This window comes from Aedes albopictus, chromosome 2 (assembly GCF_035046485.1).
Source record: "Aedes albopictus strain Foshan chromosome 2, AalbF5, whole genome shotgun sequence".
NCBI classification, from domain to species: Eukaryota; Metazoa; Arthropoda; class Insecta; order Diptera; family Culicidae; genus Aedes; species Aedes albopictus.
Genome location: NC_085137.1, coordinates 171376806 through 171387725, shown reverse-complemented (window position 1 = coordinate 171387725; position 10920 = coordinate 171376806). Strand labels below are relative to the sequence as shown.

The 10920-nt window shown below is 45.0% G+C and overlaps 1 protein-coding gene across 1 annotated transcript; it reads left to right on the top strand.

Moving 5' to 3' along the window:
- The first annotated feature begins 7732 nt into the window (after nucleotides 1-7732).
- LOC134286267 (uncharacterized) lies at nucleotides 7733-9652 on the top strand. The gene has a single exon (XM_062847854.1). The coding sequence runs from the start codon at nucleotides 7733-7735 to the stop codon at nucleotides 9650-9652; it is 1920 nt and encodes a 639-aa protein (XP_062703838.1).
- The last annotated feature ends 1268 nt before the right edge of the window (nucleotides 9653-10920 follow it).

Sequence of the window (10920 nt, the reverse complement as noted above, 5' to 3'; positions counted from 1 at the left end):
TAAAAACTCATCTAACTCAAATTTTCCCCGATAGAATATTTTCAAATTTTGCATTTATAAATTATGGCCGAAATTCTAACATTCTATGAAGAAAAATCCGAGGTACATGAAAGGTCGATAATAATCAAAATTTTGACACCGTGTAATATAGGTACGGCTTATGTTTGTGTTTGTGATGCATTGTAAAAATCGCATCCGTTTTACTTTATTACAATTTTCGAAAATCTCTCGATTTCATAGTTTCCAAATACCTCAATACAAAACTTTGATTTTTTTGCAATTGCAGTTTCTGAATAATTTTAAAGGTTTTGTACTTGTTTTGGAGTTTTATGGAATCCCTACTGAAGATATTTAAAATTATTTACAAATAAAGTAAAAACTTGGACTCAGCCCGCATAATCCCAAACCACAATAAAACATCACGTATTACGGTGTATGTTCCATTTTTTACCATAATCAATATGGTACCTCCGACCATAAATGAACCATTGCTGGGTAATGTTTCAACCTTACTGATTGATGTTTTCAGAGACCCGACCATACGTGGAACGGGTTGTTAAGAATGTTTACCATTCCAAAATTGAAATTTCCCCATACAAAATTGGATCTTCAACCTTAATGGTAACACAGCATGTAATGTCGACATTTACTATGGCAAAATAGGAAATAATGGTTGACGTATTGTTGTACCATAAAATGTAACAGTTGGTAGTATGGTTTAAATCAGAGTTGTATTTTATATTTAAAAAAATATAAAAAAAAACAAAATTTTGTGAAATTTTCATAAAATTTATTTCATTACAATCAAATAAACACTTAAGACCACTGAATACATAATTATTGTCACCTATTTTACCCTGGCTGAGCATCACATGTAGACCCGATAACTTGTAGGAGCATTCCACAACCGCATTTGTAGCCGGGAGTACGCTCGGAAGGATGAGTAATCACTTGCGATGATATAAGACACTTTGCTGCAACACATTTTCGTCGGATTCCTAGCTGGATGGCTTGCCGGATGCTTAGATTTTGTGTTGATACCTTGGTTTATACGGTTGCGGCTGGACAATAAATCCTGAATTCTTATTAAGCAACATCCAGATGTCCAGCTCACTGTTGTTAGCGGTGCCACTATGAACAGAAAGAATGTAATGTCAAAGTTACTTTATTTACAAATCTTTTTGGAAAAAATCAACAGAAACTCACCACTAATTGTATCGAGGGAAATCCGGATCAACTTCCACACTGATACTGTTTAGTTTCACGGCGAGTTGTTCCGGAAAATCAGGTCGCGTTTTGAAACCAAGGTTGAAACAGCACAGCAGCGGGATTAGAGACTGCAATCAGAACAGAAAAAAAAGTTTATCTGTAGTTTCACTAAATGAATTAAGTTTAAATAAGTTTATTCTACTTACCGCTGTTGGAGGTATCCGCTTTTAAATAATATTTATCTGTTTTCCGGCTTAATTAGACGCCAAATGTGAATTGGCACTTTGTTTGTTGAAAAGCAAACGACTGATTGACGTTTGCGTTCGGCCTCGGCGTGGTAACAGTAGCCATTATGGTAAGACTATGTTTTGTTATGGTCCACAAATCTGTCTACTGTCGAAAAATATCTGAACATCAATCAGAACGGTAACGGTACTATGTTTGATATGGGTATTGTTCTACCATAATGTGTGAACTATTTGCACACCATATTGAGATATGGTAACCATATTGTGAACGTCCGCATTGTTGTTCGAACTGTTCTGAAAGTGGTTAATTTCTATGCGGGAGGTTTTCAAATTTTTAAACGTTAAATGATCGCTGAACATTGTCCAGTTTGGTCTTGCTGTTACTGAACAAAACAAAAAACAAAATGATGGACAATTTGAAGTTGTGGCATAAAATGATACCAAGTGTATTTTTTCCAACCCCAGGAGCGGTCACGCACCATGAAAAATGCACGCGTGTGGTACACAGCGTAAGTGTGGTGTCACTGAAGGTGGTAGTTTTCAATGGCCAATGGCAGTGCATATGTGACAAAACCTTTCAGATATCATATTAAAAATGGTCAAACGCTTTGAAATTTGGCAGTTTTGGCTATAAATCTTATTTATCTCGGGAATCCCGGGATTGTCGGGATTTCTAAAATGATATCCCGGGATTCGAGAAATCCCGAAATCACCCAAATCCCGGGAATTTTTGTCCCGGGACGTCCCGGGAAGGACACTCTAGCCACCGCGGAGGCGCATAACAGCTACAGAAGAAGACCCCGTTTACTTTGGCGACCACGAAGCCCTCATAGGTAGTAGACACCAACTCCTGCACGGGGTATTTACCCGTCGTCCATATCGCCGCCATTTTCCTGGTCCCATCCGAGGCCCAGTTGCCGTTGCCGGCGGGTACTCGGTATGGGTCCGAAATGATGGCGATATCCGTCTCCCACTCAGAAACCGCCTGACAAAGCAGTTGCTGAGCCGCATCACAGTGGTTCAGGTTCAGCTGCGTTACCTGCACTGTGATTTGTTGCTCACTGCGGCTTTCTTAAAGGCCGGGCACCCTGGACCACCCATTGCATGTCTGTTTTTCGAGGTTTTCCCGGTACAGATCATGCAGATGGGCGGACTGGTGCAGCTTTGGGCCTTATGACCTTCAGCGCCGCATCGCCTACACAGTTTGCGCCTGTCGGGGCCTTTGCAGTCCCACGACTTGTGTCCTGGTTCCAGACACCTGAAGCAAACCTCAGGTGGCTCGTGGAATGTCAGGTGACAAACACACCAGCCCACCTTAATACTCCCTACTTTAACGGACTTTTTAACATCCGCCACAGGTAGCTGAACCAGAGCTATCTGTGTCCCTGCTGGCCCCTTCCGCAGCCTGACGGCTGTGGCGGCCACCTGAACATCGCACTGTTGCCGCAGTGCCGTGACGAGCTCTTCCGCTTCGGTGATCTCGTCTAGGTCTTTGACCTTCAGAGTCGCCTCATGCGTAAGAGCCCTCACCTCCACTCCATCTCCAAGGACCTCTTCTGCCAGCCTCTTGTAGGCGGCGCCCTTGTGATCCTTCTCGCGCTTAAGCTCCAGGATCATTTCGCCCGTACGAGTACGTCTGATACTGCGTACGTCGGCTCCAAGACCCTCGAGCTTGGCGTCGCACCTCATCGCCTTCAAGACGTCCGAGTATTTCGACTGTTCGGTCTTGATGACGATAGCGTCACCTTTTTCGCGCCTGGCACCTGCCTTCCTACGCCTTGGCTTGGCGACCTGCACTTCTGCCTGCGGATTCCCCTTCTTCTTCCTCTTCCGCTCTACCTTTGTCCAAGGAGGGTCCTCTCCTTGGATCGCCCTGCTCTGTGGCTGCTGAGGGCCTACCATTGGTCGCAACCCCTTGTTCCCATCATTCCGGGACGGGCCGGCCTTTTCAGGCCCACCCTTCCCAGCTTTCCGGGAACCCTGGCTGGGGTCCGACTTTCCAGCGTTACCACCGGCTTTCGGGGTTATTATACGCCTGGCCTTGCGGGCGCCGCCAGACAGCTCCTCACCTGACGGCTGCCTCGCCCGCTTCTGCGAATGCTTGTCGCTTTTGTCGCGAGCATTCGCTTCCACTCTCTTCGGACTACCCGCGAAGGAGAAGGCCTCCGTTTGTGTAAACTTAGACGCTTTCTCCTTTGCGGGTTCCGCCGCTGCTGCAGCCAGCAACGCAACCGCGTGCTCCTGCTTGGCATTATCGACAGACGCCCTAAGCCGAAGCAAGGCCGTTTTCAGGTCCTTGCTTATATTCGACTTAGTTGTCGCAAAGTCGATAATTTTGCCGAGCTGCTGCTCAGCTACCTCAAATGCGGGCCGTCCTTTTTCTGCAACTTGGCTGATGGCCCTCAGCAACCATGCTCCGTCCATGACCTCCGCCGGCTGGCTTGCCGTGGAGTGGACAGGAGCTCCCACGCTTGAGCTGCGTAAGCAGCTTCCAGCACCTGACTCCTCGCTTCTCCTTGTAGGAGACCTCATCAACCCGCTTCTTGCGAAGGGGTTGATCGCACCGCTACTTCCACCTGTATTTTGATTTTTAAGATTTTTACTCATATTTGATTCCCACGAGTTGCACGAGAAATAATGTCCACCACGCCAGAGCTCTGCATTAACGCGGTAAGGGACAGCATACTGTGGGGGGTGCCCAGGTACCCCACAGGCTCCGTTAAAGATCGAGCATCTTTTTCACCCCCTCGATCACTCATTCCTCGGCACGGGTCGCTTGACACCTTGAATTGGGGTTAGTAGTCCTATTCTTAGCCGGCAACTACGCGGCTGACTCGCAAGCGGGGGGGTGCGTCAGGCCCCAGGACATCCGTCCCTGCTGCCCCAGTGCTTCAGGTCTGGATGAATACATGTGCAACGTGGCCCTGTTGCAGGAGTTGACGGAGAGACTGCCACCGTCAGTAAAGTTGAACTGGGCGTATCACCGGCAAGGACTGAACAGAGTTACGTTGGCGGAATTCGGAGACTGGCTAGGAAAGTTAGTTGAAGCGGCAAGCATCGTTACGATACCGTCCATCAGCGCTCCGAAGCTCGAAAGTCGTGGAAGGAAGGAAGACAACTACATCAACGTCCATTCAGAAAGCAGTGAAGCTCCAGCGAAGATTCGTCCGATAGCTACTACTACTTCAAAAGGATGCGTTGTTTGCCTGAACGAGTGCAGCGGTCCAGAAAAGTGCAAACGATTCAACGACATGGACGTCGCAGCTCGTTGTACAGTTGTCAAGGACCAGAGGCTGTGCAGGAAGTGTCTTCGGAAGCATTTCGGTGCCTGTGAGGTCAAAATACCATGCGGAAAGAACGGTTGCTCGTTCATGCATCACAAACTGTTGCATGACGATAAACGGTACAGCAAGCCTGCGGCTCCGGCACCAGAGAAGCCGAACGAGGCTCCAACGACACAAAGCTGTAACACGCATTCAAAGGCAGCGACAAAGGTGCTATTTCGGTATGTACCAGTGACTATCTTCGGTAAAGGAAAGCGAATTAAAACTTTTGCCTTTCTCGACGACGGGTCGTCGGCGACTTTGATGGAGCACGGTCTACTGAAAGAGCTAGGCCTCAAAGGAGAAACCTATCCACTGTGTCTCGATTGGACAGGCGGTCAGCGTTGCGAAGAAAAGGAGTCCGTTGTATTGGCCTTGAAGGTTTCCGGAACGGGTGAAGGCAGCGAAGTATTCGAGCTACCGGAGGTGCATACAGTTCGTGATCTTTCGCTTCCGAAACAGTCGTTGTCAGTTCCGCAAATGGCAACTAAATACAGCTACTTAGAGGGATTGCCGCTGAAATCCTACGACAGTGTTTCTCCACGAATTCTCATAGGAATGAACAACTGTCGTCTAGGCCATGCGTTGAGAAGCGTAGAAGGAGGCGAAAACGAGCCGGTGGCGTCGAAAACCCGTCTGGGGTGGATAGTGTATGGTCCCTGTTCAATGGAGTCTGGCGCGACAAACTCTGGCGGTTATCACAGTTTCCACATCTGCCCGTGCGTCAAGGAGGAGGATAAGGATCTGAATTCAGCTCTGAAGCAGTACTTTTCGATAGAGTCGATAGGTATCGCTGGCCCATCCAAATCGCTGCCGTCGAAGGACGAGGAGCGAGCTATGAATATTCTGTCAACCGAAACACGGTTGGTAGGAAACCGCTTCGAGACACTGGCCTACTATGGCGGTATGATCAATTTCAGTGACCCGACAACAAGGGGATGGCTTTAAAGCGTCTAGCATGTCTGCAGAAGCGACTGAAGCGAGAACCGGACCTAGCGGTAGCAATGCGAGCGAAGATGTCTGAATATGAAGAAAGGGGCTACATCCGTCGATTATCGGCAGCAGAGAAGGCAGAAAAGCATTCCAACGATTGGTATCTGCCGATTTTCCCGGTTACCAACCCTAACAAACCGGGAAAACTACGGATTGTATTTGACGCAGCGGCAAAAGTCAACGGCGTCTCACTGAACTCATTTCTTCTTACGGGACCTGATCAACTGGTACCCGAGCAGAAGAGAATAACAACAGCATAACAAAATGCGTTATTTTGGCAAAATAACTGCATAACGGAATTAGTTATTTTTATGTTATTAACATAACATATTGAGTTATAAACTTGTCTGTCATAAGCGGCAAAATAACAAGTCACATAACAAAAATTTGTTCCTGGAAAATCAATTTAATAACATGTTTTGTTAGTGTCAATAACAACTTAATAACAGTGAATTTGGGAAATATTTCAAGAACAAGTTTTGATATTAAAGAGTTATTGATAACATTCCGAAAGCAAAATTAGTTATGATATCAAACAATCGCATGGCCTCCACATTAGCATCCTTTTCTACATCATATATGACTTCGTGTTGGCTGAGAATGCTACACATTTTAGACTAGCATGTGAGAATGGCGGAACAATCATTGCGAACTTCAGTTTCTCTCTTCCCTCATAGGCGTATTTTCAACTATTCATGTAATCTTTTACCACAAATAGGGAGATCCGACTGGATCCTCTGGAACGACAAGGAAAACATGTGAGAATATAAAATATTTCTCTTATATTTTCAACATTCGAATTTCGGTCCCCATACAGAGTACCTTGGATCATTATCATCGTTTGACGAATTCTTTTCAAGATTACGGCTCAGCTATGGATTATTTCCGGAAGAGGCTTTATTTAGTTTTAAATATTGTTTATAATGTTTTTCGAAAAGATAAAGAGTTTTTGTGCCTTTTTGAGAACGATTTCACGCATAGTTTTCGAAATCACTCAAAGGGGTTTTTCCCTCTTCCAAAATTTATAGTTAAAAATAAATAAATAAATAAATAAAATATTTCTGAAGCATAATACGCGAAATACTGTAAATAACGTTGTTGAATGACGTATCAGAAGGCCGGCTCCAGAGGCATGTTATCCTTCATTTCGGACATTTGTGCCATTAAAAATATACATTTTAAATATATACATTTTAAACACATTCTTGCTGTATAAGAATGGAATCAACCATTCTTAATCAAACTTTAGCTTAAGGCGAAAGTGGAAGCATTTCCTCATTTTTTTGGTTTTTATTTTTTTTTAAATAACGAAGCAATATTTTTATAATCGGTTTTCGTGCACATGTAGGGTATGGATCAGGGTATCTTCTGAATTTTTTACGCTGTAGAAAATGTTTTTTTGTTTTTGCAGAAACAATTTTTTGAAGAAATTTTGTTCAAAAGTGGTTTCTGCAAACACGAAAAACATTTTCTCTCGCGTAAAAAAAATCAGAAGATACCCTGATCCATACTCTATATGTGCACGAAAACCGATTTTGAAAATATCGCTTCGTTATTTAATAAAAAAAATCTAAAACCAAAAAGTGAGGAAATGGATCCAGTTTCGCTTTAAGAAACTGTTGTTCAGTTACTTCTGTTCCTTAGGATAGCATAAAGTATTTGTACACTCTCAATAATACCATAATAATCAAACTTGTTCCACAACAAAATGTAATATTGAAATGTTATTTAATGGCTGTATACCAATAGCTTGGTCATAACAAAATAAGATTGTCCAACAAAACATGTTATGGAAACGTAATGCCTTGATAATACAATAATAACAAAACGAGATATAAAAACAGGTTTTGTAATTTCGTAGTTATTAATTTGATAGTCTCCTCTGCTCGGGTATCGCTACTCGCTGTTCTGTACAAGTTCCGCGAATTCCGTATCGCTGTAGCGGGAGACATCCGAGAAATGTTCTTCCAAGTCCAGATGAAGAAGCAGGATCAGCGAAGTCAGATGATCCTGTGGAACAATGGGAATCCAGACAACGAACCCGAAGTGTACGCTGTTACAGTCATGACGTTCGGGGCGGCGTGCTCTCCAAGCTGTGCACACTACGTGAAGAACCGGAATGCTGACAGATTCGAGGAACAGTATCCAAGAGCGGTCGAGTGCATCAAGTACGAGCATTACGTCGATGATATGTTGGCGAGTGTTGAGACCGAGGGAGAAGCTGTGCAACTGGCCAGTGATGTACATTCGATCCATGCTCAAGGAGGCTTCGAGATACGCAATTGGCTATCGAATTCCAGTGTCGTCGTCGAGAGTCTGCACGAAAACTCTGCCACGGAGAAGAATCTGAGTTTCTACGCGGAGATGGCAACGGAGAAGGTACTTGGAATGTGGTGGGACACCACGACCGACACATTCACGTTCAAGCTGTCACCAAAGCACGATGCGGAGCTGCTGTCAGGAGCCAGGATGCCGACAAAACGTGAAGTTCTAAGGACGCTTATGGCCATCTATGACCCAATGGGACTTATTGCCAATTTTCTCATCTACCTAAAGATTCTACTGCAGGAAATCTGGCGTTCCGAATGCGGTTGGGATGACGAGATTGATGGGAAGCTGGCGGAAAAGTGGATGACATGGATTGAAGCGCTGCCGAATGTCCGTTTGGTCAGTATTCCCCGCTGTTACCGAATCGAAACATCAGCTGAACTGACAAACAACGTAGAGCTACACGTTTTCTGTGATGCGAGCGAGAATGGGATGGCAGCCGTGGCGTACTTCAGGTTTGAAGAAGAAGGAAAAGTGGAATGCGCTTTGATTGGGTCAAAAACTCGCGTGGCTCCTCTAAAGTTCCTCTCAATCCCTCGCCTCGAGCTTCAGGCTGCTGTTTTAGGAGCTCGCCTTGCAGATTGCATTGCCAAGTCCCACCGGATGAAGATCAGCCGCCGCGTCTTTTGGACCGATTCCCGCGACGTAGTCTGTTGGCTGCGATCTGATCATCGACGCTATAGCCAATTTGTAGCGTTCAGGGTCAGTGAGTTGCTTGACACTACACAAGCCAGCGAATGGAGGTGGCTGCCAACCCAAAAGAACGTAGCGGATGAAGGGACGAAGTGGCAAAGGCTGCCAGACTTTCAACCAAGCGGCCGTTGGTTTCGTGGTCCCAATTTTGTGTGGCAGTCTGTTCAATGGCCAGGAGATAGCGGAGATTTGGGAGCAACCATGGAGGAGATTCGACCCAGTATTCTACATCATACAGTCGGAGTCGGCGATATACTGGTGGACTTCGAACGGTTTTCGAAATGGAAACGTCTGCTGAGATCGGTCGGATACGTTCTTCGTTTTGTCAGTAACCTCCGGAAGCGGACCATGAAGCTGACCTTGGAACTTGGGCCGCTAACACAGGAAGAACTGAAGCTGGCAGAGAACACCATCTATCGACTAGTTCAGCAGCAAGCATTTCCGGACGAAATTCAGTTGATCCGCGACAGATTTCCGCAGACGAATCCATGGGAGCGAATCTTGCCGAGAAGTAGTCCGTTGTACAAGGTCAGCCCGATCATCGACGAACACGGCGTTCTACGAATGCGAGGACGGATCAATGCCTGCGAATGGGCAGATGAATCTGCCAAGAATCCAATTCTACTCCCGCGGCAAAACTACGTGACCAACTTGGTGATTGCTGACTACCACGCGACATGCCGACATCAAAACCACCAAACAGCACTGAACCAGATACGGCTGAAATACAGCATTCCTCGTCTTCGAACAGAATTCGATCGTGTTCGCAGAAACTGTCAACGTTGTAAAGTTCGCCGAGCAAGTCCGCAAATGGGAATAAGCCCCCGATCGCTTTCGATGACAGACCTACTGTTTTGAAGAGATCGTGGACCATGGCTCAGCTGTACGCAGACAACTTCTGGAAGAAGTGGGTGTCTGAATATCTACCCACTCTGACGCGTCGGACGAAATGGTTTCAACCCGTCAAGCCTATCCAGGAAGGCGATATGGTGTTGATTGTGGACGGCAATCTTCCGAAGAACTGCTGGCCACGAGGACGCGTGGTCGAGGCAATCAGAGGAAAGGACGAACAGGTACGTCGTGTAACAGTACAGACAGCAAACGGTCTTCTGGAGAGACCAGCCACCAAGGTCGCAGTATTGGACGTGCGAATGGAGGTAAGCCACTTGGACAGCAGTGGCGTACCGAGGGGGAGTGTCACAACCCTACGGGATGTAGCGCACCTTCTTTTCACATCGACCTTGTTTTCGGACGGTGAGTAGCTCCGACCCTGGCTTGTCAGCTGTCAACCTCTGACGACCACCTGACAGCGATCGTCGGATGACGCGGAGATAAAGTGAGTAGTCAGAAAAAGAGAAAAATCACTAACGAGTAGCAGTGAGGAAACGTGCAGGTGAAATAAGAAATTTTTTCGCAGTGAAAACTTAAGCTAAATTCTTTATTCTACTTAAATCTAGTTACAAACAGCTAAAGCGAAGGTGAAATTAGTTATTGTAGTTAAAATTTACTTAAACTAAACACACAAGACAGGTAAATTAATGAACTCAAATCCATGCAAATACTTAACCTAATTTCTAACATAATCCAGCAGTTTGTCACGGATATTACCTTACGAACTAATAGTACGGATGTTGTAACTAGTACGGACGAAAAATCCAACAGAAGAACACTAAACGTAAGTACTTGCACAGGATAAACACATAAGACAATTTTTTTCACATATCCCATAAACATAAAACTGTTAAAACACATTTATCCTCATTTTTTCCCAAAGGGATTTTATAACCCTCAATACCTGAATAAAAGAGTGTTACCAAATCGGAATACTTTACTATTATTTTAGAGCTTTTAGTAGAACTTGTTACTTCAGACTCTAGTTTAATTTAAAAACACTTCACTAATACTTTACTTTTGCAAAAGAAAATAAAAAATGAATAACTCTTTTAAAGAAAAACTAGAAAGGACGAGCAAATTCCTTTTAATTCTACTACTGTGCTTATCTTCGGACAGATAGGCCTATTTCGTCTGTGACTTACAGACTTCTTCAGTGTCAAGTGCTCGACTGAAGAAAACCTCGCATTCGTTGTGGTATTTATACTAGAAGTGTATGTGTAGGTACGTGTGTG

What these genes read in the sequence shown, in the direction of transcription:
- LOC134286267 (XM_062847854.1), top strand. Translation starts at nt 7,733, where the DNA reads ATGTTCTTCCAAGTCCAGATGAAGAAGCAGGATCAGCGAAGTCAGATG.